The 26,646-nt window shown below is 36.3% G+C and overlaps 3 protein-coding genes and 1 pseudogene across 4 annotated transcripts in view; 1 reads left to right on the forward strand and 3 right to left on the reverse strand.

Moving 5' to 3' along the window:
• Positions 1 to 2,777, reverse strand: part of LOC107657972 (SLIT-ROBO Rho GTPase-activating protein 3) — an 89,364-nt gene extending 86,587 nt beyond the window's left edge. For both annotated transcript variants that reach the window (XM_016446336.1, XM_016446326.1), the window contains exon 1: positions 2,245 to 2,777. In XM_016446336.1, the coding sequence (XP_016301822.1) occupies positions 2,245 to 2,311 (67 nt within the window). In that variant the 5' untranslated portion in view covers positions 2,312 to 2,777. The remainder of the gene's footprint in view (positions 1 to 2,244) is intronic.
• Positions 2,778 to 8,852: 6,075 nt separating this feature from the next.
• On the forward strand, positions 8,853 to 17,895 carry LOC107657999 (hemK methyltransferase family member 1-like). The gene is made up of 11 exons (XM_016446379.1): positions 8,853 to 9,105; positions 9,257 to 9,433; positions 9,942 to 10,033; positions 10,599 to 10,692; positions 11,981 to 12,112; positions 12,207 to 12,271; positions 12,401 to 12,450; positions 15,186 to 15,291; positions 15,398 to 15,493; positions 17,183 to 17,293; positions 17,840 to 17,895. Exons 1-11 carry the CDS (start codon positions 9,046 to 9,048, stop codon positions 17,880 to 17,882), a joined length of 1,026 nt encoding a protein of 341 aa, XP_016301865.1. The 5' UTR covers positions 8,853 to 9,045; the 3' UTR covers positions 17,883 to 17,895.
• A 1,802-nt stretch (positions 17,896 to 19,697) lies between these two features.
• LOC107657992 (cytokine-inducible SH2-containing protein-like) lies at positions 19,698 to 22,623 on the reverse strand. Its single transcript, XM_016446354.1, has 3 exons — positions 21,996 to 22,623; positions 21,321 to 21,475; positions 19,698 to 20,801 (listed from the first exon to the last, which is right to left on the reverse strand). Exons 1-3 carry the CDS (start codon positions 22,013 to 22,015, stop codon positions 20,311 to 20,313), a joined length of 666 nt encoding a protein of 221 aa, XP_016301840.1. The 5' UTR covers positions 22,016 to 22,623; the 3' UTR covers positions 19,698 to 20,310.
• Positions 22,624 to 23,596: 973 nt separating this feature from the next.
• Positions 23,597 to 26,646, reverse strand: part of LOC107657994 (twinfilin-2-like) — a 22,937-nt pseudogene continuing 19,887 nt past the window's right edge.

The following is a 26,646-nucleotide window of genomic DNA, read 5'->3' on the forward strand; positions in this document are numbered from 1 at the left end:
CCTATATATGTAATTATATTGTTTATTTATAATATCATTATCATTATTATTATTATCATCATCATTACTATTAAATTAAAATATATTACTACAACTAATGTTAGCAAATCCAGCTGGATTTATACATATTCTGACATTTTCTAAATTCTTTGGTACCATTTCATTACAGATGGGGGAAGGGCTGGTCCACATTTTAATGTTAATAGCATTTGTTGAAGAGAGTGGCAGTGTTACAGATCACAACAGTTATGTAAATCCAAAGTATAGGACGGGCCCCTCTATGCTTGAGAGCCATGTGGTCTTCTCAAAACACTGAGGGGCAAGACTCTCTTTTAACAAAAGCTACTCAAGCGAGAATCACATCAGAGATAGTAGAGGAACAGACTTTGTAAATCCCACCGCAGATTCAGTGTGCATCACATTACACTTAATCCCTGAAATTCACGACAGCCAGTTTTAAATGTTGAATATTAATAAGGCTAACTGGGAGAAATTACCAAACCCTGCTCTGCTGCATAAGCAAACTCATTTTAAATTGATGCAACTGGTTAAGTGTTTGTACTATTAACAGTTAATAATTAATGACTATTCTCAAGTTATTATTCACCCTTTCTATTGGGTTTACAAATAATCCAGCCTTTCATTTCAATGACCAGAGTCCTTTGAACCTTCACCGTCATTATTGAGTAGCCAATCAATGAACTGCTTCTGCAACGCCCTTTCAGACTAAACCTAGTTAGTTTCTAAACCTTGACAGACAAGCTCAGTCTGACAAACAACAAATATACACTACAGACACTAAAGCTGTTAAAATGCTTTGTGAATGGACACATTTAGTCAAACACCAACTGTCATTCAAGTCTATTGAGGGGGAAAGTATCCTGTAAACGGGGGGAACAATATATAACATCTGTGCATCTTGTTCACAACAACAGATCACCATCTAGACATACTCACTTGATTAGAATACTTGCCTTCTTTACATACACAGATCTTTGTTTTCCCCTCAATGCAAGATCTGCCAAAAAGGTCTAGTACACTGTAAACAAAGGATAAGAATTAACCAAGCTCGCTGGTCTCCTTGAAGTTCCACCCATCTGTGCAGAGAGTGTGACACTACAATACATCATTCTACCCAGCAACAAAAACCCTCACCCAAGCTTCTTGTTTCCACCAAAACACAATGTGTGCACAAACACTTAATGTGCAGACCATTAATAGCAGGAATTTATGTGCAACGGCGCACGAGTCATTGCAATAAAACACATTTGAATATATCAAACCATTCCTGTGCTGCAGAACACCCCGTGTCAACAGAATCAAAGTTACTAATGTTGTTATTGTTGGACACATTTTTGACATGAGGAAGGGACAGATGGCTACAAAGCAGCAAGGACATCCCGCCCAACTATTGCACAATGCAACTTCAGACAAACAAACACAAAGTCAAACATTGGGGTAAAAAAGGCATGAAGAAGCCAGAATGAGACGCAATCAGGTCTTGATGCACAAATGCCAAACCATTACATGGACTTTATTGCTGTCCTGTTTATGAGATACTAGTATCTATGCCAATTGCTACTAGTAACATTTCATATCTCACTAGTCATCTCATTACGTGTGTAATGACTAGTCAGAATGGCTACTTTATAGTAAAATCAAAACTGTTACTAGTAATAAATGAAATTCACATTAGTGTCTAACAAGTGCTAGTATGTAATGTAAAGTCAATACTACTAACTACTGGGATAGTAATAATTAAGAAATACCCAATACACTAATACTAAAAGAATAGTTACTAGCACGACTGACAACAACAACTGGAAAAACATACAGTATTAGATGGAAGTGAATAGTTGATGTCAGAGCTAAAGATGCAAAAATATGTTACCAGTAATGGACTAGCTACATGTCACTGTTGGGATAGTGACGGCTAGTAGCTAAAGAATACTACTAGTAATGAACAAGTACTAATTAACCTAACAGAGTGTGGCTACTAGCATCTAATGAATACCCTAAGTACTGGTTTAATATATACTAGTTAAATGGATGAGTGCTAGGAGCATAAAAATAGCTGCAAATTTTAAAGAATAAACGTTATTACGGCTTAAACAAGTCATCTTTGTTTATTTAGAGAAGCAGGTTATGAATCGGATCAAACATCCAAGTATCTCGCTGCAGGCCAAGTGAAATGATGTTCATCTAAACTCCTCGGATCGATTTGTAACAGGCAAGCATGCATACCTTTCACTTGCGTTTCATACTCCGCTATGATCTCCTTGTCCTTCTTAATCTTCGTCTGAGATGACATTTTTCTTGAGGTATAAATGTAGAATCCAGTGATATGTTGAGCCTTGCGCGCAAACTCCCGATTCTCACAGTTTGCAGCTTTTTCCCCCTTCTTCCTCACCAGTACCTATCAGAAGTGTCCTTCAGTTTACATCTGCTGGTAATCCTGATACTATCCCCTTTAGATAGAAGCACAAGGGCAGCTGTAAACACCCCGGGCACACCTGCGCTTTCTCAGATCCGATCCCTCGCGTTCAGAAGAGCTGCTGGGCTCGGGGAGAAGCTGCTCCTTCTTGTTCAAGATCTGCCATCTGAAGTGACTGAATAAAATACAATTCCTGCCTACAAGAGGTTTCGGTGTGAGTGATGCGGCGTTGCGTCTGTGCCAATGCCGTTTATGAAGTCCTCAGGTCCGCATGCTCTGGAAGGAAGAGTTAAAATGGCATAATCTGAGCGCGGTTGGTCTCCGTTGCATTACAATCTCAGCGGCAAAGCAAAGAACAGAATAGCGCCCGAGAGTCGTATGAGACTCCTCCTATTGTCGAATTCAGTCCCCCAACCAATCCAATCAGTTCCATATGCACCCCTCCCAGGACACACACACAAACACACACACTCTCACTCAGGGCGTTTCGTTTACACTTCCATTCTCTAAAGCCAATGTGTTTAGCTCAAGGTATCATTTTCCTTAGAGGTATCAATGTGTTTGTTTTGTGTCCCATTTCTCATAGCTATTAACTAAAATATGAAGTTATGCACAATAGATTACATAAGGCAGTGAGGACCCAGACCAACACTTGATACTATTACCTCTTAGTATAGGCAATAATTGCATCACTGCCACAAATGTCATTATTGCAAAATAAACCATGGCAGGGTGATCAAGTGATCTTGTATAACCCTGAAGGAGGTTTACTTTGCAGTAATGACCAGCAGACTGTACACCCTACTACACAGCAAATAAATAAAATGGACATGAAATAGGGCTACTGATTTGAATTTTAAGAATGAGGAACACTGTTGGTGTTTATTTTGAAAAAATACCTGCTAACTGTATTTTATAAAGTTAGTGGGGGGATAAATTGCATTGGCAATATTAATATGACTTTTAATTCATAACTTGTAGAAGACACATAGAGACCAAATGTGACCACAGCCATACAGGAAACAGGCACTGGACGATGCCATTCATAAATGTCATTCTGTCCATTGAATTCTTCAATTGATTAATCAAAATGCATCATATAAAAAATACACAAATAAGGGCTTTATGCAACATGAGGGTGAAATGCATGCAATAGATAAAAACCTTGAAATAGCTAGAAAGTGAGTGAAAGAAAAGATACTATAGTCAGTCTCTAGGTCACTACATATCATTGCATTTCTCAGTTTAGTCAGGGAGATGGTTAAAAGGTTGGTAGTTAGCTGGAAAACTGGGAATGGAGGCTCATTAATTGCTAAACCATGTAGCACTCTGTTCATTCCAAACCTGCAGTTCATAAGGACATTGTGAGGTCTAAAATGAAGCATGGATATCTGATGGTTGCATGTGATCTTGTTATAAATAAGAAATAAGAAACAGCACAGATGTTCAATTCACACTCAAGTTTTGTTTTTTTATTCTGTGGGTGATTCATAATTCGTTTGATTTGCATAATATGGCAGGATGTGTTAAAATGTGTTTGGAAGTATCTGATTTGTTTTGCATCTAAAACCTTGAGTGTTCAAAATGAATTCAGGATGTCCAAAAAATTAGCATGTGACAAAAGCTCTGTTCATTCAGGTGTCAGGGATGTTCAAAGATTTGATGTTCTGAGAACTAAGACGGTGGCCTGACACTTCCTGTCAGCGAGGTGTTTAAACCTGCAGTCACAGAGACCCACATCATAGCTCTGTCATCATGTCATTTTATCTGCAATCTTGCAGTGCAAGAGAAAAGCTCTTAGTGAGATGGATCGTGGTCTGAGTGACACTGCAAAACACTATAAAATGTGAGATTAGAATTCAATGACAAAATCAATAGCTATACGTTCACATAGCATTCTCCCTAAAATACATGGTGAGAAAATACATAGGGCATATATCTCACCTCATTTCATATTTCTTTCAGAAATAGCTGCATTACTCAGTGTTATATTTATGAACGTGGGTTGTGCATGTCACCACCATAGCATTAATATTGTCACTGATCTATTCCACACAAGCAAACAAAGTTTAGTGTTTCTGTAGCCAACCAACATGAGCTTCTTGAGCAGTGTTTAAAATACAAGACACTTGACCTTTTCAAAGTGCACTTTCACAAGCTTACATCAGGAATTTATAATGGGATATACATAAAGAGGAGTGAGAGGATTACATTTCTGATGTGAAAACATAATTTTTATGATATCAATATCCAGCTCTCATGTGGACTTATTGATTTTTGAATGATTCATAATCAATGCCACGATACATTTGGTCACATTTTTGTTTTTTGAAGTATGAAGGCAAATAATGGCTATCTATCTACAGTAAATAGATAGATAGATAGATAGATAGATAGATAGATAGATAGATAGATAGATAGATAGAATGAACAATAGATTGATAGATAACTAGAATGACAGACAAAATTGACAAATTGAACGAACGATAGATAGAATGAATGATATAACAAATGATAGATAGAATAGACAGAAAGACAATAGACAGGCCGACAGACAGACAGACAGACAGATACAACAAACAATAGCTAGATAACTAGAATGATAGACAGAACAAACATCAGCTATATAGCTAAAACAACAAACAGACAGGTAGACTGAACGAGAGGTACAGAATGAACAAATGTTAGATAGAATGATAGATAGAACGATAGATAGATAGATAGAACGATAGATAGATAGATAGATAGATAGAACGATAGATAGATAGATAGATAGATAGAACGATAGATAGATAGATAGATAGATAGAACGATAGATAGATAGATAGATAGATAGAACGATAGATAGATAGATAGATAGATAGAACGATAGATAGATAGATAGATAGATAGAACGATAGAACGATAGATAGATAGATAGATAGATAGATAGATAGATAAATAGATAGATAGACAGACAGGTTGGTGCCAATTCAATTCAGATTCATGCTTAAAGGGAAACAATCCGTAATTTTCTCATTTATCAAAGTGAAGGAGGCTGGGGAACATTTTATAGAATATCATCAGCTATATTGGGGTAATGAAGATCCCTACAGAAGCACAAGAATGTATTGTACCCTTTTGTTCATGGCAAAAAAAATTTAGCAAGCAATTTACCAAGCTCTGCGCCCCTCCTCTCAGTTCTTCAGTTCTAGGCATCTCAGGGGGCAGCAGCCTGGGAAACTATGACTTCAGTGTTTTTGAAGGACAAAGCAGCATTGTGAGGTTCTTCTCAGTATTTCAGCTTGAGGAATTACGGAGAGAGAAAGAGAGCTTCCTCCGGGAGGCTCAAAACACCAGAATGAGTCATTGCTGAGAATATATGTGCCATAGAGGACTCTGTCTGGACCGCTGCCAGGGTATAGGCCACTGAAGATGAATGAAATTTGGACACGTTGAGAAGCTGGAAAAATGTTTGCATGTACAGATTTATGTTTTCTTTCGATTACATGACCAATATCTGATGCTACATTTACACACGTGCTATATTTAAATTAAAGGATTAAGATGAAATCTTACCTTCAGCATAATCACAGCAACACACATACTCAGTGAAAACAAGACAAAATCCTACATCAATGTTGCTTTATATAATCACTACAGCAAAAGTATAATGCCAAGAGCAGGTTAAAAATCCTTAATATACTTAATATCCTGCATATACTTCCCATTTTTTATCATCCACATCTGGCACTCAGCTGCACTGTGCTATTCCCTGTCATTGTGCAATGAATCCAGGTTAGATTATTCCTGTCATATTAGCAACAGAGAAACATATTATGCACAAAATCAGTTTAATGCTCTGGCATTGATATAATTGTAAATAATGATGTAAAAGAACTAACATGTCTTTTCCTTTTGGTGTTTTGCCACATTTTATTAGGAGGAGACAGTTTAAACAATGGGGAAATGGCATCTGGAAATGTCTTGGGCCAATTTCAGGCTCTCATTTTTCAGACTCCAATTCTTCCCTTTCAGCTCTAGAAAATCAAGAACAAAAAATGGGTTAGACCATTTTTTTTTATATAATATAATTTTTATATTTATTTTTTCGAAAACAAAAAGCAATGTTGTGTTTACAGTACACGTGGAGCACTTTCTAATCACAAGGCCCTAACAAGACACTGCATTGTGTGTTTTATCAAGATGAAGTCTGTGTAGATCGTGTGACAGATAGAAAGAAAGTGAGAAAGAAAAGCAGCACAAGAGAAAGGTAGATTGATTGATAGAATGAGAGATGGGTTGTGGTGGTTGGTGATGCCCACAGTATCAGATGTGGCTTATTCAAACTGACATGCCACAACCAACACATTGTGTTTACAAGATTTTACTAAATGTTTAAGCACGAAAATATATTTTTAGGACAGCCAAAGTTAAAAGCTGTCAACAGCTCTGAAACAATACATTGCAAATAAATTTACTCTGATTTACAATTACATTTACTTTACTGTAATACTGGGTTGAAAAAATATTAAGTCAGTATTTTTCAACATGATATTTAAAATTTTGCCTTAGCTTCAGTACTGTAAGAACACACACACACACACACACACACACACACACACACACACACACACACACACAAAATATTTTTGCAAAGAACATTTTGTCTGTAGAAGCATGCTGTTTCTGACTATATATATCTTAAAAATACATAAAAATAAATAGCTACCTTTATATTTTAGAAAGGTGGTCTCTTGCAAGAAAATAAGCACTTTTAGGGGTCCTTGGCATCAAAAATCTTTTTAAAAATCCAATTTAAAAATACTTTGCAGTTACTCCACAATGGTTAAGGTTATGATTAACTTTGAGATGATCATTTAGGTCTGACAGACAGTAGCATTTGTGGCAGTTTATTTAAATGGTAAATTGTCTGAGTTTAACTGTAGAGTATCACCGGCTATGAAACCAGTGCAGTCTTACTTTTCCTGGCAGGCATCACCAGTTTCCCTTAATTACACACACACTGTGAGCTATTATCACAAATTTGCTTCAAGGACAAAAAATGCATCTAAAAAGCTTCTTGCCATTTCTTTTTTTCTTTTAATACTTTGACACATTTTCCTTTCCTTTGATATTGTACTTTAACCCCCTTCATAGCCTTCCGTCCTTTTCTGTCCTCTTTCTTTCACTTCTACACTTCTCTCGATCTTATTTTTATCGTCTCATCCCTGTTTGTTCATATAAGGAGAGACATTCTGACAGACATGTTTCAGGGGAAACACAAGACTTACAGTTGAAATCATCTTGTAGTACTGCTCACAAATAGATTGAGGCTTCACACACTGCAACCCCTGCAGCACACAATAACAATTAGTCCCATCTGGCTGACAGCACCAGTCCTCCATCCCCCAATCCAGCCTCACAGTCTCTCCTCACGTGATCTCTGCAGTTCTCTCTTCTCCAACTCAGACTGCAGACAACAAGTCCTTTCAAAACTATGTCTTTGAAGTTTGTGTTGTCTTGTCACAATACTGGACAATATGCATGAACTAAAATTTGAGCTCTAAGATGTACACAAACAATTTACTAATAGCCAAGTAACATAGAAGATGTTATCTGGAAGTTATTATGAAGTAAGTGAAATTAACCAGGAAACCAGGCACATTCAGGGCAAAGGTATGTCACAAAGTTTCCAGTAATTCACAAATCATGTTATTCCATCAATATTCTTTTTGTCATAATAAACTTTAGGACCAGATTAAAAATAAATAAATAAATAAATAAATGGGGATCTTTAGACCCGTTGTACCCAAAATTTTAGTTTATCAAGTTTATCATGTGTAATTAATTCCTAATATTTAGCACCTTTAAACGTGAAGTAATGCACTTGCGCTCTCTAGTGGTCATTTTAGATCACACAGATAGGGGTTAAAGTATATCTAGTTTAGTTTGGTTGTCACAGTACTCGATTACGGCTTTTATTTTGAAATTTGTAAGAGCATTCATTGTGCACTAGTGTCAGGAAGTCCGCTTCGTGTACACGAATCGGTTCATTTGAACAATTCATTTCAAAGCACTAATTCAAGAAATGATTCGGGTATACTTTTACGTCATCGCAGTGGAACCTGATACATTTTTCGCCCTATTAAACAAATACTGGTAGTCTATACTTCAAATGTTTTTACTATCAGCTCACTACGAATTGGATAGGTCTGAGCGTTCACGGGTTAGTGTATTAGTCGGAGTGCGTTATTTCCGCAAAAGATTCTAGAATCTTCTTCTCCTCGTTTTTTTTTTTTTTGTCTTGTCTCCTCGTTGAGAACGGGCATCCGAAGCCAGTTTCTGGCATTTGTTTAATGAGAAATAAATATAAGGATGATCCAGTTCGTAAATGAATCATTCAAATCAATCATTTTATCAACCCGTTGAACTGATTCAAATGATCCGACTCATAAGAACGAGATTCGGACATTCGGGCCACATGGTATGTGGTATTACCATCGGGGTGTTACTCGGATCCAAGGGCTAAAACATGCAAGTTACATCATTTCTTCAGACAGCTATTCCGCGAATATTATAGCAGCTCAGCCTTTATTGTTAGCTCGATCAGCTTACAGTACAGAACGATAATGTTCAAGACAATTTGGTTTCTGAATCGATTAATACACAGTGGAGTGTCAAAACACAGAGTAAGTGTCTTATTTCTTATGTATTTTAATTACGATCACTATGATCAAATAAGCATAAAACTGAAATATGTATTTCTATGACTACGGCACTGTCACATTTTTTGAGAATGTGCTGTTGTTGTTTTATGTGCTTCTGTTGGTTGTTTTCCAGAGTGTTGTGAGGTTGTGGTCAAATGCAGCAGACGGCGCTGTTGCTCCTCCAGCAGACTGCAGAATCACAGCAGAGCAGGCGATCAGATTGTGGGCTCAACACTTCACACTGCACGGCATTTCAGAGCCCCTTCTCTCTAGCCAGTACATCATATCTCATGTACTAGGCGAAAAAACTGTGAGTTTCAGTCTCATCATGTTTTGATACAATGCAAATGATACAATGTAAATTATGTAGACATTATTCAGTGTATAAATGCTTGAATGTATTCAGTGATCTGTTTGATTTGAGTTTTCCCCCAAAATGCAATGTTCTAATTTTTTTATGTTATTTAAAAATGTATTTTATATTTCGTGTGTATACATATATATCTATACTTATTTATATTTACACACACACACATACTGTATATATATATATATATATATATAATTTTGCATTGTTTGGTTTTGTTTTGACCGGTACAACTAAAAATGTGTGCAGGCATTTAGTGTGTGTAAAATAAGGGTTAATGAGAATTGCAATTTAGATTTTTATTTTATTGATTCCAGTTTAAACAAAAAAAATATTAAGTACTTTAAGAAATTAGTTTTCAATTCACTCCCATTCCTTCCTCTTTTCGAAATCAAAGACATACATATTTCCCTTTCCATAACATTGTGTCCTTGTCTTTCTTTGCTGAAAGCTGGAATGTGTGCAGAGGAAAAGGCTGAGAGACACCCTGACTGACAGGGAGAGAGAACGAGTGTGGGAATTAGGCTCTAAACGTCTCACAAGGTACTATATTTTACAATTATACTCACTACAACTTCACTGAGTTTTTAATGATTAAGACCATGTACACGCGTGTGAAGGCCTTCACAGAAGTTCATTAAAGTTATTTTGAATTGAGTTATTTTAAAATGTTATTTGTTATTCATTTACTCTCCTTAGATTAACACTAAACCATTTCTGTGGACTTTTAACTTATTCCACCCACTGATCATTTCTTATTTATGTCTAGCGAAGGACAAAACTAGTGTTCAACCAGTATGTTTTTTTTTTCCAATGGCCAATATTGATGGTGATACAATGAAGATATGCAAATAATAAAATGAAATATAAACAAAATTGGTAACACTTTAAAATAAGGCCGCATTAGTTAAGGTTAGTTACTGCATGAAATAACAATAAACAATTCTTTTGTTACAGTATTTATTAATTCTAAAAATATACCTGTTAATTAGTTAGTTCATGTTAGCTTAAATAATATTAACAGATAAAACTTGATTTTAATAATGTGTTATTACATGTTGAAATGAACATTGATTTCCTTAATTAACCTGTGTGCACATGTTTTTAGGATGCCTGTACAATATGTGATTGAGGAATGGGACTTCAGAGACCTGAACCTTAAGATGAGGCCTCCCGTGTTCATACCCCGTCCTGAAACAGAGGTGAAAAGCTTCAGTGACCTAGTTAGCACGTGTCCGAATTTTGCAACAAACTGAGAGTGGACTTCAATTGGACGTGACTTTTTGGATAAACACGGCCTGTGTGTTTGAAAACAACATTTATTTCCGTTTGGACCCGCTGGTTTGTGTGCATGTAGGAGCTGGTTAATCTGGTTCTAGAGGACCTCCGGTTGATACGGGGGGAATCGCACACGACTGATTTACGATGTCTGGAGGTAGGCTGTGGATCTGGAGCCATCTCTCTTAGTTTACTACTTTAAGAAATTAGTTTTCAGTTCACTCCCATTCCTTCCTCTTTTCAAAATCAAAGACATACATATTTCCCTTTCCATAACACTGTGTCCTTGTCTTTCTTTGCTGAAAGCTGGAATGTGTGCAGAGGAAAAGGCTGAGAGACACCCTGACTGACAGGGAGAGAGAACGAGTGTGGGAATTAGGCTCTAAACGTCTCACAAGGTACTATATTTTACAATTATACTCACTACAACTTCACTGAGTTTTTAATGATTAAGACCATGTACACGCGTGTGAAGGCCTTCACAGAAGTTCATTAAAGTTATTTTGAATTGAGTTATTTTAAAATGTTATTTGTTATTCATTTACTCTCCTTAGATTAACACTAAACCATTTCTGTGGACTTTGAACTTATTCCACCCACTGATCATTTCTTATTTATGTCTAGCGAAGGACAAAACTAGTGTTCAACCAGTATGTTTTTTTTTTCCAATGGCCAATATTGATGGTGATACAATGAAGATATGCAAATAATAAAATGAAATATAAACAAAATTGGTAACACTTTAAAATAAGGCCGCATTAGTTAAGGTTAGTTACTGCATGAAATTACAATAAACAATTCTTTTGTTACAGTATTTATTAATCCTAAAAATATACCTGTTAATTAGTTAGTTCATGTTAGCTTAAATAATATTAACAGATAAAACTTGATTTTAATAATGTGTTATTACATGTTGAAATGAACATTGATTTCCTTAATTAACCTGTGTGCACATGTTTTTAGGATGCCTGTACAATATGTGATTGAGGAATGGGACTTCAGAGACCTGAACCTTAAGATGAGGCCTCCCGTGTTCATACCCCGTCCTGAAACAGAGGTGAAAAGCTTCAGTGACCTAGTTAGCACGTGTCCGAATTTTGCAACAAACTGAGAGTGGACTTCAATTGGACGTGACTTTTTGGATAAACACGGCCTGTGTGTTTGAAAACAACATTTATTTCCGTTTGGACCCGCTGGTTTGTGTGCATGTAGGAGCTGGTTAATCTGGTTCTAGAGGACCTCCGGTTGATACGGGGGGAATCGCACACGACTGATTTACGATGTCTGGAGGTAGGCTGTGGATCTGGAGCCATCTCTCTTAGTTTACTACGCAGCATTCCACAGGTTTGCACTCAGTGTCTTTTTTCTAATTATTTGTCTTGCTCTTCTGAGTAATGTAGCATGTCATCTTTAACATCTGTACCCATGATTCTTTAAGCTCAGGGTATTTGCTTTGGATCAAAGCCAGACAGCAGTATGTCTTACAATGGAAAATGCAAACAGGTGACCACCAGCACCTGTGTTCACCATTGACTATATATTATAAAGCTTCTATATTTGGATCTTTATTACTTGATGATTTATTATTTTGACTCTTTCATATGTGTCATTATCCTCTTTTGTTTGTTCCAGACTGGGTCTGCAGGACAGACTAGATGTTCACCTTTTAGATGTGATTAAGGGTAAGAGTGATAAGAGTGAAGACCGAAAATCCCACTCAGCAATGACTGGTCATAACAGTTAATTATTATTGTGAGACTGACTTCCTGTGAAAGTGGCAATTTTTGGTCCGCACACAACCAACGTAATTTCTGGTCAGCTTGCCTATTTTACGTCACTGACCGTTATCTGGTGATCAGTTTTTAACAGTTTTTAACAAATAAATGTCACAAGAACATTTTACTGTAAACTTAACAGTTACATATCACACATACACACACACACATATGTGTGTGTGTGTGTGTGTGTGTGTGTGTGTGTACTTAATATAAATGTTGCACACAACCAACGTAATTTCTGGTCAGCTTGCCTATTTTACGTCACTGACCGTTAACTGGTGATCAGTTTTTAACAAATAAATGTCACAAGAACATTTTACTGTAAACTTAACAGTTACATATCACACATACACACACACACACACACACACAAATATATATATATGTGTGTGTGTGTGTGTGTGTGTGTGTATTTAATATAAATGTTTAATATATATATTTAAATATAATTCAGCTGTTTATTCACCTAATAATAATAATAATAATATGTATTTATTATACAAATTAAGGCTTCAGGCTCATGTTGTGCTTTCACACAGATGGTTATGTTTCTAAACAAAAAATAACAGGATATTTAGGTTGCCACATTAAGTATTTCCTTTAATAATGGTTATAAAATGGTTATCAGGAATAAGCTATCAAGATCTATTACTTACTTAATTGTCATGAAATTTCATTTTTATGAGGAGAACCACATTAAGATCCAAATGATAATGAATTTAGATGGAACACGAATCCCAAAGTGCAGCGCTAAACTGTTTAATCATCTGGATTCAGTTAGACTTTCCATGCAGAATGTGCTGTTTGTGTGCTTGTGTTGATCTTGCATCTAGCCTTGAGAGATTTGAATAAACAAAGGTTAAGTTTAATTTGACAAAAGCTGACAGAATGGAAATATTTCTTAGCCAAAGTGTCATCAAAGCCAGGTCAAGATGTTAACAGCATGTTATTTTCATTCTTTGTTGGTTTCTTCACAAATTACTTGCTGATGTTTCAAAGCTGAGATCAAACTTTAACAAGGCCACTTGGCTGGTTAGAGTGTGGAGAGGAATGCAGCATGAGGGAGTGACTAGCATCTTTTGATTGTCCCATTTCTGTGATTTTCTCTCTTGTTATGACTGGCCGAAGTGATCAACGCATGAGTCACAAGTAAACTGTAGCCCTGCACGTAATGCACAACTCAAAATTCCATAGAAAGCTCCATGCATTTCTGCAGAACTTGAATGTCGGTCTTTCCATACACAATTCTACACATCCCACACTCCTTGTATGTTTATTTATTAAATATTGTGGCTAATTTCATCATGCTTTCAGATGCCAGTAATAAGCTCCATTTTCCACATTTAAATACGTGCCACAAAATTTCCACCCACAATCCGTGAAGAAACTAAAAAGAGTTCAGAGATTCATTGTGGGCCTTATCACTAACATTCATAATTGTTTTAGCATTAGTGCGACTTGAGCGCTAGTAGATAATCGAGACTTCGATGGATCGAGCCAGACGATTCAGCCCAAATCCTAGAAGGGCCTCTAAGGTAGTGACATGGAAATGTGCCGCTAATTACAGAGATTTATTGGGCTTTTCCTGTTAAAGATCGTGCCTCTTCCCACTAGATGGCATTAAAAACAGCCCGTCTGAATGCTAAATACTATATTAGACTGAGATGAACTTGTTTGCTCTTTAAACGCTGCACTTCACTGACCGCATAAATGAAGGTACTTCTGCAGAAATGTTAAGTGTTTTAGTTAACAAGTGTTGTGTTTATTGAGCTAACAGACATAAATGGAGGCTTTTCAGGAGATTCATGGATGTTTGACACTAATGCAGGTTTTGACAGCCTGTTTTACTATATGTGTGTGTGTACAGTATACATACATGAGAAAATCAAATACTATTATACTACTGTATATACATATAAATAGCACCTAATAGAGTTTATACTATATAAAATTTACACTACGGTTCAAAATTTTTTTGAGTAGTAGTTTTGTAAAGAAATCTGTTATGCACACCAGGGCTGCATTCATTTGATCGAAAATATAGTAAAAAACAGTACTATTGTGAAATATTGAACCATTTTAAATTACGTTTTTATTTTAATATGTTTTAAATTGTAATTTATTTCTCTGAATTTTCAGCATCCAGTTTTCAATGTCCCATGATCCTTCAGAAATCATTCAAATGCTGATTTGGTTCTCAAGAACCATTTGTTATTATTATCAATGATGAAAACAGATGTGTTGTGAAAAAATTTTTGTAGCCTGGATACATGCTTCTTTGATGAATAGACAGTTTTTTTATTTGAAATAGACACCTTTTGTAACATTATATATGCTGTTTCTGTCACTTTTGATCAATTAAATGCATCCTGAATATTAATTTCTGTAAAAAAAAAATAATAATTATTAATAATCCTACTGACCACAAACTTTTGACCAGTAGTGTATATGTGTATAGTTTGATAGTATTTGATTCAAGCACAACAACAAACTTCCCAGATATTACAAGTATGTAATTCAACATTCATGCCAATTAATTTCTTATCTGGTCAATATTGTTGTTTAGTTTAGAAGCTTCCAGTGCAAATTTATGTTTTGCATATGACAGCAAGAGATCAAAATGTGTTTTGTATTCCTAGATGCAGATGCGATACTGAGCAAATGCAACCCCGTTGACTTTCTAATCAGCAACCCTCCCTACTTGCTCAGTCAGGACATGGAGACTTTACAAACCGAGATACTCGGGTTAGGCCAACATGCGGACACTCTCAAATTGTGCTTTAACCTTTGATGTGTGAGTTTGAGAACTTCTCATGTAGCCTTTTAACCGGCCTCACCTCTACCCTTGAAGGTTTGAAGACCACAGTGCATTGGACGGGGGTTTGGACGGGCTGTCTGTGATTCGCCCGATTCTGGCTCTGAGCTCGAAGCTCTTAACTCAGCGAGGGTAAGAAGTGTGTGTTTGCTTAAAGGAGACATATTATGCCCCTTTTTACAATATGTAATATAAGTCTCTGGTGTCCCCAGAACGTGTCTGTTTCAGCTCAAAATACTCCACAGATCATTTATTATATCATTTTGAAAATGCATATTTTGAGTGGAAGCAGAAACAGCTGTTTTTCGGGCCTGTCTCTTTAAATTCAAATGAGCTGCTGCTCCCCGCCCCCTTTTCCAGAATAGAGCTGAGCCATTACAGGTCGTACCTGCTAAAAACATCTGTTTTGGTTCTGATTATCATGTTTATCGCACTGAAATCATGCGTTTTAAACCATATAACTTCTGATATACGGTTTTCTGAGAGCACACATCCGAAGCACATGGACAGAAAGCGGCTGTCACAGGCATGTGAGTACTAAACTAAGTTCTCATTCACACACAAGTTTACGTTAAAAACACATGAGTTACAAAAAACAGTCGGTTATGTCTGAAGGTAAACGGCTGGGAAATAAATAGCATGTTTATTTTAGATCTGTGTGGCAGCAGCATTATACAGTAAATAAATCAATAAATCCACTGCTCTCTTGTCTCCTCTTAGGCTGGGACTATAAATAGTGTTCTGTGCTCGTCTATGCAGCCAAAGACAGAACAGTTAGCATGCTTTGCTCAAACTTTCATGGCGTTAGAACTGGTACACCGTTGTCACTTGCGAAAACACAATAACGGCGCCATGGGTGGAAACTTACAGATTAAGGGGCGGTAATATTATAATAAGATCCCTTTGCCACGTCACCAAGGGAGCGAAATCAGATGCGCTCGTTTTCTCAGACGCTTGCAGAAAAAGGCTTACCAAAACAAAGTTACTTGGTTAATCTTTTTCACGTTTCCTTGCTTGGTAGATGCACCGGGGACCTGATTATAGCACTTAAAACCTGGAAAAGTCAGATTTTCATGATATGTCACTTTTAAAGCCCTCATATGTGGTCTGGCAGAGCGACTGATTCTCTTTGAATATTCTTGTGTGAGTGGCCTTTTAGCCGAACGCAGTATAAATAGTATGGTATAATCGCATTAAGAAGCTTTCCCAGCATTTCTTAAATGCTTCAGGGAATCGAGTGCAGCACAGTTCTCTGTAGTTCAGTAGATAACAGTATTTCAGGGACCAGAACATTCTCCCAGTCCTCCTCCTGCCCTCATCACTCCCAAGACACACAAATACACATACACATACATGCATACACAATAACAAATAACACAATTAGCCTTTGGTGATGAGTTGCAAAGCCTGTCTTGTGTAAGGTGATCATATTCCATGCCCGTAAAATTATCAATTCGATTTCACATTTCACCAAACGGATGAGTGATAAACTCGTTATGGCCTGAGAGAATTGCATGTGTCGTTTTTCTAGTCGGTGCATGTTGTGAACTTCAAGTGGTCTATATAGGGTTTCAGATTACCTTGGGTGTCTTATTTTGTGTCCACTCAAGACTTGTGTCTTTCGTAGAATTGACACATGTTGTCCTTTCATAGATACCGAGAACCTCTATAGAATGGGATTATTCTAGCATTAGCTTTCAGTTTTTCCATCTCAGATGTACTATTCTTCATGACTAATGGCTTACGAGATTTACTTGGTAAAACATCCTCTCCACCCAACCTTTTCCTCTCTTACGCTTTTAAATGTCTTTGTCTGCCCAGGCGTGTTTACCTGGAGGTTGCCCCATGCCATCCTCCAATCATTCAGCAGCTGATAGAGGAGATGATGCCGGGGTTGCTTTATTTAGAAACCCGCTGTGACCTCACCAACAGGTAAGGTTCTTCTGTAAACTTGGCCTGCCCTTTGTTTTGTTGATGTTTCCTTAATTTCAATGAAGTTTTGCTACAAATGCCTGTCATATGTGTGGAAAAAAAATATTTAGAAGTAATACATTTTCATTCCATGAATGTTTGTTCCTAGACAGAGTCCATGTTAGAGTGTGAGTATGAGTAATGTGAAATTACTTTCTCAATAGCAAATATGTACTAACTAAGGCATTTGTCTTTCATGGTATGGTTTAACTAAATATTATTTTTATTCCCATGTGAAGAAAAAAAACCCCGGAAATTTCAGGGTATATTAAAAATGTGATTTGAAATATAATATATTTTTCAAAAATAATATATGTGTGAGCTTTTGTTGTGCTGGATCATTGGTAATTCCATACAAATATTTCCTACTAAAAACGGCCTGTAAATGAAAACTGATGCAACCTTAGTAGACAAGTCTATTACCTTGTTATCTCTGGGTGCCGAGTTAGCAGTATTACATGTGTATAGTATTCTGGTAAACACATTGTTATTCTTTTTATTTTACAGGCCACGATTTTGCATTTTACAGAAGAAAGGAGAGGATGGCTGAGAGAAAGGACAGAGGGAAATACATTAGGAAAGACAGGCATGAAGATGATCATCTAGTATAACACCACAATAGGTAGAGCTAGAGACTTTACCATTAGCAAATGCCCATTAAAAAAATGCCTGCAGCCAAACTACATACGGCACACTGCCAGTCTCCTCACTGTCCTGCCAGTTCCCAGCATGCACTGAGTTAAAAACCTACCAATCCTACCGAGAAGCTCCTTCCTGAAATCCGGCAACCTCGGCTTTCTATTTGTTTTGTGCTGTAACCTACTGTTGTTATGGCTTCTATGTTCGCTTTCCTTTTAATAGGTGAGTGTGTGTGTGTGTGTGTGTGTGTGTGTGTGGCTGTGGTTTGTTGTGGTGAGATTGCATTGATTGTGAGTATGTGCTCAGTGTGCAAGTGTCAGGGTGCAGTAGGCTGAAGGTAATTATTGAGGCCTTTTCTAAGAACTCCCCCTCCCAGTCCTGCGCTAGTCTCTCCCTGGAAGTAATGCACTCATTCTGCGAAACAGCTGGCCAATTGCCGCTAGCTCGCTCGCTCAGCTAGCCCACAAAGACAGAGACAACCCGACATGCTCCGCTACCACAATGTATACAAGTATACACCATCTGTCATAATCTGTCTGTGCTAGTCTGTTAATGAGTGAAACAGAATTTTACACCCACTGCCTCTTTTCTTTGTTTTAGTAATGTGTATTAAAATACTGCGGAGTCTAAATAAATAAAAAATAAATTTTATTTTTTTTTTATTGTTCCTGTAGACATGCAAAGCTATAATAAAAAATATTTTTAATACCTTTTTGTTGTTTTTATGTTCCTAAATAATATTTGCATCTATGGCAAGTTTAGACTGGAATCTTATTGATTAGATAATTAAATAAGAAGCAACTGTTAAAATAGATCTCAACGATTACCTTTTTTAATACTGTTCTCACATATATTATTGCACATAAAGGATATTTACATATTTACGTCACCAGCAAATTTATGTAAGCTTGCGCAGCACTGAGATCGAGTTTCAGAAAAAGCTCTGCCTCAGTTTCTGGGAAATGCTAATCACGGTGCGCAGCAAGAATGATTCACGATGAGGAAACAATGTTTTTATGTTCATTTGTATGTGTATGTCTTTCATTTCTCATTAATATTCTGTTATGCTTGTTCATCCCATAGCTTTCTTTTCAATTCATTCAAATCATAGGCATTTCAAATTACCAAAGCTCTGCCCTCAACATCTAAAAATATTTTAACATTCCTTACATTTATTAATTTATAAAAAAAAGGGACCAAATGGAAATAATTTTTAAAAATCCAATATTGATGTTAAATATCAAATATTTATTTTGAGTTAGTGGATTCAATTAATTTTGATCTTTCCTGAACATAGTTGTGTTCGACTGTAAAACAATTATGGCCATAGCTCAGGATGCATTCAGAAAGCCATCTAATAACCTTGTATAACACACATTTTGTCCTGAGATGATTAACTAAATTGCAAATCAATTTCATGCTTATTTGTTCATCTAATAATCCTATTATTCTGAGATTACAGTTTTGAATGATAGTCTTACTGGAAGGCCAGTACGTAGGCGAGATCGGAGTCTGATTGTTTGATTCTCTGTAGCACTTCTGTATGTTTCATTCTGCGAAAAAGGTTTCATTTTCTTTTTCTATTTACTCAGCATCTGCCCTCATCATTTTAGGCGTTTTTTCCCATGCCATGCATTTTACATAATTACACTTCTATAAATTCAAATTATTCTCAGAAGTGACAAAAGACATGATAAAATCCTGGATAAAACATTATGAATTCAAGTCAATTTGATTGTCACTTTTATTACAAAATGAAGGATTTTTCATCCATAAATACATACAAATTCCACATTGTGGGCATAAAAAAAAATATGTAAATCTGGATAAACAAAAAACATTTCACTTTCAAGGAAAGAAACAATTCCAGTCAAGGCAGTTCAGTGACTAAGCTCGCATTTATAGAGTGCTGAAAACCAAGCTACGTACTGTATGTACTTCTCGTGAGCTCAGAGTTTCTCATTTTGAACCGTTCCTAAAGGGGTCACGTGACCCGTACAAAAGTAAATTAATCTTAAACCCCAAGCCTGTGGTTTAACCTCTCACGCTTTTAACAGTATGACACGAAGGTTGAGTCACGTCTTGCTTCTTCACGAGTCAATTTCTGGACATGGCTTGACTCAGTCCCACTTTGGTATATATAAAAAAAAAGATCTATCTACCAAGATAGACTTGCTGACCATCAAAAACCTGCTCCAGAAACAAGAGTCACTCTTCAAGTGATTAACACTGCTTTTTGACTCTTTGACTTCTGATTGGGGCTGTGCATTTAATTTGCCTCCTTCAAAACAAACGCATCCAGCTCGTGATTGGCCATGGTGTGCGTTTCCATGGCAATGTCAGAGCTGGAAAGGGTAATCCTGAAGATACTCAAGTAATGGTCTCGGTAGAGGCAGGCTTTCTGTGCAAGTGGTATGTTTGTTGATTACCAAGCGAGTGAGGTGTTGCAAAGAAGGAAAGGCTTGAGGACGATGGATCGGCCTTTTGAGTTTTAGCAACACCGCACATTCCTTGGGTGCTGGTGAAGTTACGTGATCCAATTCCTCAGTCTTTTCCTCCTCCCCTTTGTTCCTGGAGTCCACGTAGTGCTGCACAAGGCTGGGGACGTCAGGGAAGGACTGCAGGCGAGATTTGGCCGGGGAAGTGGAGTCCAGACGGAAACGTCCGAGACTATACTCAATGCGGACGTTCGTGGGACCACGACCAGTTTTAACAGACAGTGTCAACATATAGAGAGGGTGGCTGCTGTCCCGTATCAGGAAAGTACCCTCCGATGCCCCCTGTAGGACAGAGTGGGCCTCACTGGCAGAGATGGCACCCCAGTACCAACCTGGAAAAAAATGGAGGGATTAATAAATGAATTATTATTGGAGAATTTATATGGATACAGGGATGAAAATTGTAGTTAAAAAGCCACAAGAGGTCATTCTACAAAACGGGTGCTTTTAGAAGCCTTTAAAAATTATCCATTTTTTAGCATGTCCCCACAACTGTGTTTCCAAATTCTCATTGCTGTATATGTACATTTTATAAAAAAAAAAAAAAAGGAAATGAAACTAAAAATGTACCTTTCTGAAAGCATAATTATATCCCTAAATAAAAAGTTATCATTTACCTTTTAATTATAGCTTAATTCAACACATTATTAAACACACTTTATTTTAAAAACATAATGGAAAAAGCACTTGTTTTATAGAATGACCCTTAATTTATGGATTTGCCGACTTATGAATGAATGAATGCATGAATTAATTAATCCAAACTGCAATTTTGTTATGAAAATAATAATAATAATAATAAGTTATTATTATTATTATTATAGATGTAACATTTTACAATTGTATTCTACCTGAGGCATCCAGATAGGAGAAATTATTGGAGATAGATCTGAAATCTTTGCTAGGGTCCCATAAGGTAACAGTTGCATGGATGCAGCGAGGAGATGAGAAAGTCACCACCGGAAACCTGACCATTTGATCAGAAGTATCTTGCAAATGAGCTGGCCTGGGAAAAAATAAAATTAAATGTAAAAAAATTATTAATTTGCACGGAGATACACATTTACAGAAACTGCTTATTCAGCTTTTTAATTCACAGAGGTATATTGAATAATTGTTTGTGAGAGAGACCCAAACATAAATAATTGTTTTTTTCCCCTTATATGCTATTAATGCCACATATTACTATATTTTATGTTAATACACATATTACTATAAAGAAAATCAAGATCTTTCATTAGGCTGAATTATTGCAATTATATCAGTGAAACAGATATGTTTCACTGTTCCAAAAAATACTTTTAAACATTAAGCAAACGACATATTTATATTTACTTTTTTACTGAACAAAATAAATGTATTATTATTATTATTATAAGTAATAATAATTTAGGAGTCGTTTGTCTTTCACGCTATGCTTAGCGTCCTCAACAAGAATGTGTGGTATTTCGTTAATGAACTATTAGATGTTGTTATCTCTATATTTTGTTGTGATCATTTAATAAAGATGGGTCGCTAAAACTCACCCTTGAACGCACAGAATCATCGTGAAGATGTCTGGTTTGATATCTGCCGGATTTCTTAAAGTTTCTCTGTTCCTAAGGTTTTTACTCGGACTTCCAACAATAATGTGGTCTTCCTTGAGCGATGACAAACAGTTCAAAGATATTTCTCAAGCATAGGAAGGTGGTCGAACAGCGTCAGGAGTCTATCGCCGACTGTCATGTAATTGCGCGACTCGTCTACGGGTTTGTTTAACAAACTACGCGAGTAGAAAACACGGACATGGTTCTTGTAAACGAGCGGTTTCTTTTCAGCTCGTGCCCTAAAACTGAACAAGAAGCGGAACACTGCAGGGTTTGGCTTGTTCACTTCGTCTGACTTCCCAGAATTGGTTTTCTGAGAATCCCCCCGCGTTTAGCGCCTCTGACGCCATCAGCAATGCAGCTCTGTGAAACCCACAGAATCAACCCCCTCTTCTTTCTCATTCAAGCATACAGCAGTCTCGTGAGTATTGGACTAGCACTGGAATGATCCTTGAATGACTTATTTGGGAGTTTTATTATGGTGATGGTCGGTAATTGCTTCCTGATGTTTGTAATTGACGTTCGAGGATGAACACGGCGTTTCTCGTGAAACCGCACGTCTAGCGTTCCAAGAACTTTCCAGGAAAACTGAGCGCCTGCCCTGAGTTAAGCCAATCACGTCCTCCCCTTCGCTAAGGCCCCGCCTCTCTCGAGCTGTCATCGAATTAACTATTTGTTTACTGCTAAAATTAGTTTGTGAACAAGACAAATCCTCTTGGGACCATTTATTTGAAATGTAAATATTTGATTAAGCCCTTAAATTAAAACGTTGTGATATTTTGTGCAGATTAAATGCATTTTGATGCTTGCTATATTCTAGTAGCCGTGCCTATAGACTGTATAAAAACATGGACGTAGTGTCCGTGACGTCACCCGTAGATTTCCGAAGAGCGTTTTTGAAACTCAAAAGTGGGCGGAGGCGGCCGTCGCCATCTTGGCAGGTCACTTCCTTGTTGGCTTCACGAGAGAGAGCGGGAGGTTGCCGCTGGGGGCGGGCCTATACACGTTATTTAGTGTTTCTGACGGATAAATCATTCTAAACGTTTTTTTACTGCCATCTTGAGGCTATCAGGTGTATCTCCCATTTAAATTGCGGTACAGTTTGTGAAAAGATCTTGATTTACCAAATACTAATTACCACCAAACACTCAGTAAAAGTTGTTTTTATTTATGCAAAGTTACGCTCATAAACAATACAAGAGAAAGCTGTACATTTTCATTTACTGATAATTACTATTTATTTTGATTACTTATGATTATTTTGTGTATGACCTTTAATCCAATCAATGACCAACAAACAAACAAACAAAACAAAACAAAAAAGATAGAAAGAAAATAAAAAATGAATAACTATAAATGATCTATGTTAATGTAGTCTAGTGTAACCATAAATAAAATACAAAATAAAATCAAGTAAAACATGTTTGTTTTTTTTGGATACAACTTTACGTTATTTCTGCTGAACATGATGATTTTAAACATTTCAATTTTAGTTGCCAAATGAATCACTCAATTATACACACATATATTCTCAATGCTGGAAAAATGTTGATATTTGTCATACAAAAATGTTTTATTTGGAATTGTTTTGATTACTAACAGAAACTTATACACAAAATTATGTACTTGATGGTAAATATTGTGGGACCATGGTGTCAGTCAATGAATGACGTTATGAGACATGTTTATATATCAAAAAAATGTAACTATAAAACACATAAAAGAAGTTATCGTTTTAAAATATTAAATATTAATCCTAAAATTAATCCAAATCACGTCTAAATCTTTTACCATAGCCAATTCTTGCTACATATATGTTACTGTCTGCGTGTCACATTGAGTTTTGAGTGTGTATGCATGTATGAGATCATGTAACAAAAATATGCTCAGAAAATGTACAGATAAAATTAATTCCTGAGTTTTTCTCTTAAATATATGCACATCAACACACCTAATCTAATAACATTGAGTAAAAAGAAATGCAAGCCAAAGACAGCAAAAACAAAAAATGTTTTTGCATTAACAACAACTGAGCACAGTATTCCAATTATTCCTTCACCCTCTCTGCAGGATGAAAAATTACCCTGCAAACAGGCATAAAAAGGGAGCTGTAGAACATTTAGGGTACAACTGAAGTTCATTTCTCTCTTCCTCTCACTTTCTGTCCTTCCTAGCTGTTGCCACCATTCTCTCCACCTCCCTTGATTAGACGTTTGTTTCCCCTCTTCCCAGCAGGGCCACGAGGTTTGGCGAATGCTTGCTTGTGGGCATGCTGCTTAGGATGGACCTCATCATACAGATACTTCCCTGTCAGCTCCTCTCCACTATCTATCTCCAACTAACATGGACACATTTACAAACACAAAGATTTAGAAACATTTTGGTCAGATATTGAGAAATTGAGTGCAAAAATACATATAAATACAATGAATTCAATAAAAATCCTCTGCAGTGAATGGGTGCCGTCAGAATGATAGCTGAAACAGCTGATAAAAACATCACAATAATCCACAAGACTCCAGTCCATCAATTAACGTCTTGTGAAGTAAAAAGCTGCATGCTTATAATAAACACATCCATCATTAAGACTTTATCTTCAAACCGCTGCTTCTGGAGAAAATATGAATCCTTTATTCATTATTTGTTTTTTTGCAGTTTCACTCTCTCTGGATCAGGAGCAAAATATGCACAGATCAAATACCATTTACCATTTGTGAAAACAGTCCAAAACAGTTCTAAATGGATATGTAGGTGGATTTTGATGTGAGGAACAAAAAAAAAGGGATAGACTTTTTGTTTGAAAATAATTATTATGGATTATAGACTCATATTTTGGCCAGAAGCAAAAGTTTGAAGTTCAAATCATCTTGATGAATTTTCACTTCACAAGACATTAACTGATAGCCTGGAGTCATGTGGATTACTTATGGATTATTGTGATGTTTTTATCATCTGTTTAAACTCTCATCCTGACGGCACCCATTCACTGCGAAGGATCCATTGGTGAGAAAGTAATATAATGCTCAATGCTCTGTTCAGATGAAGAAACAAACTCATCTAGATCTTGATTGGCTTGGTTAGAGTAAATAGGGATGAGTTTAATTTCATGCTAACTTTAAATGAAGTTCTGGGCTTGTAACTCTCATGCTGGAAGAAAAACGAGTGACAGAGTTTGTTTTTACCTTTTTAGCCACTTCTAGGTGGAAGTCCCTCTCTACTTCTTCCAGAAGTTGACTCTTACAGCTGGAATACAGCATCCTTTCCTTGATGCTACAGCTGTATCCTGGCATGGAGTATATGAACACTATGGAGAGTGATAGAGGAGGATATGAATAGTTTGCTTAACTTTATTACATAACTGTAATAGATGAGATAAGGAATGGAGTGACTAACCCACAGACTCGAGGTAGTCTCCCTCATGTGAATGTTTGTAGAGGAAGAAGTGGTATCTGGGTGTATCAAGGGGGATCCGGCAGGGTAGATCACGGATTTCTGTCGGGCTGGTGTGCACGAGTTCAATTGTCTCCTTCTCTGTATCTAGCTTCTATAAAAAGAAAACAAAAATGTAGCATTTCAAATCAGTTTGGTAAGGTAGTATCTAATAAGAACATACTGGAAGTATAAATGTGTGTGTCTGTGTCTTACTAGTTGAATGTAGTTAATGCGTCTCTCTGCGAGCTGCTGTAGAGCACGTTTGGCCTCAGCCTGTAATGGGAAGGCAAGACCCTGTAGAGTCTGATGTTTGGGGTCCACAGTGATCTCAGTTTTCACCTACAAGCAAAGACACAACCAGTTCATTACCAATGTTGTATCCCACCACTGTAAATTATGACCTAAAGAGTTCCTATCATTCTATTAAAAACATTTTCCCAAACAATTCCAATGAGCTACCCTGGTCATGGAAGACTTATTATATCCACTTCTATGGACCATGTCCATATGGGTGGATCCATATTTGACTCCAAAACCATTGAAAGAAATAAAATATATATATATTTGTTTTACTATACATATACACTATATATAATACATATTATATATATATATATATATATATATATATTGTTTAAAAAAAAGCCTTATTTTTTTAGGGGTCTTATAAGACTATATTTATTTTTGGATTATTTTCATGACATTTTCAATTATCTTTAATATATCCTGATTAAAAAATATGTTTTAGTGTAAACCATTGGAAATCATAACTGAGTTACAAAAGAAAAAAAACTAAAGTAAAATATTCACATGCCTTACAGTAACAAAATGTTTGAGGATAAAGTGTGTTTAATTGTCATGAAATTAATGTAATGGCAAAAAAAAAAATAATAGTTCTAAAATATATTGGCCATTTTCTTTATGCAAAATATATATTTATGTTAATTTATTTCACTTTAATGGCATAGAAAAGGACATATAAATTGCCATTAAAGTAAAATTACTGAACCTAAACATAGGAGCCTGGTAAAAATGCTAATTTTAGAAGATAATTTCAGATGGCACTTAGAGGCTTTTGCATCTGAACTCTTCATATATATTTCACATATATATATATATATATATATGTATATATATATATATATATATATTCTCACTA

This window comes from Sinocyclocheilus anshuiensis, unplaced genomic scaffold, assembly GCF_001515605.1.
Source record: "Sinocyclocheilus anshuiensis isolate Anshui unplaced genomic scaffold, SAMN03320099.WGS_v1.1 scaffold2171, whole genome shotgun sequence".
NCBI classification, from domain to species: Eukaryota; Metazoa; Chordata; class Actinopteri; order Cypriniformes; family Cyprinidae; genus Sinocyclocheilus; species Sinocyclocheilus anshuiensis.

What these genes read in the sequence shown, in the direction of transcription:
- LOC107657999 (XM_016446379.1), top strand. Translation starts at nt 9,046, where the DNA reads ATGTTCAAGACAATTTGGTTTCTGAATCGATTAATACACAGTGGAGTG. An exon ending in TACCCCGTCCTGAAACAGAG is followed by an intron (nt 10,693 to 11,980) that starts GTGAAAAGCTTC and finishes GTGTGCATGTAG; the next exon opens with GAGCTGGTTAATCTGGTTCT. An exon ending in AAGCTCTTAACTCAGCGAGG is followed by an intron (nt 15,494 to 17,182) that starts GTAAGAAGTGTG and finishes TTGTCTGCCCAG; the next exon opens with GCGTGTTTACCTGGAGGTTG.
- LOC107657992 (XM_016446354.1), bottom strand. Translation starts at nt 22,015, where the DNA reads ATGATTCTGTGCGTTCAAGG. An exon ending in ATGATTCTGTGCGTTCAAGG is followed by an intron (nt 21,476 to 21,995) that starts GTGAGTTTTAGC and finishes ATTTTTTCCCAG; the next exon opens with GCCAGCTCATTTGCAAGATA. An exon ending in CTCCTATCTGGATGCCTCAG is followed by an intron (nt 20,802 to 21,320) that starts GTAGAATACAAT and finishes ATTTTTTTCCAG; the next exon opens with GTTGGTACTGGGGTGCCATC.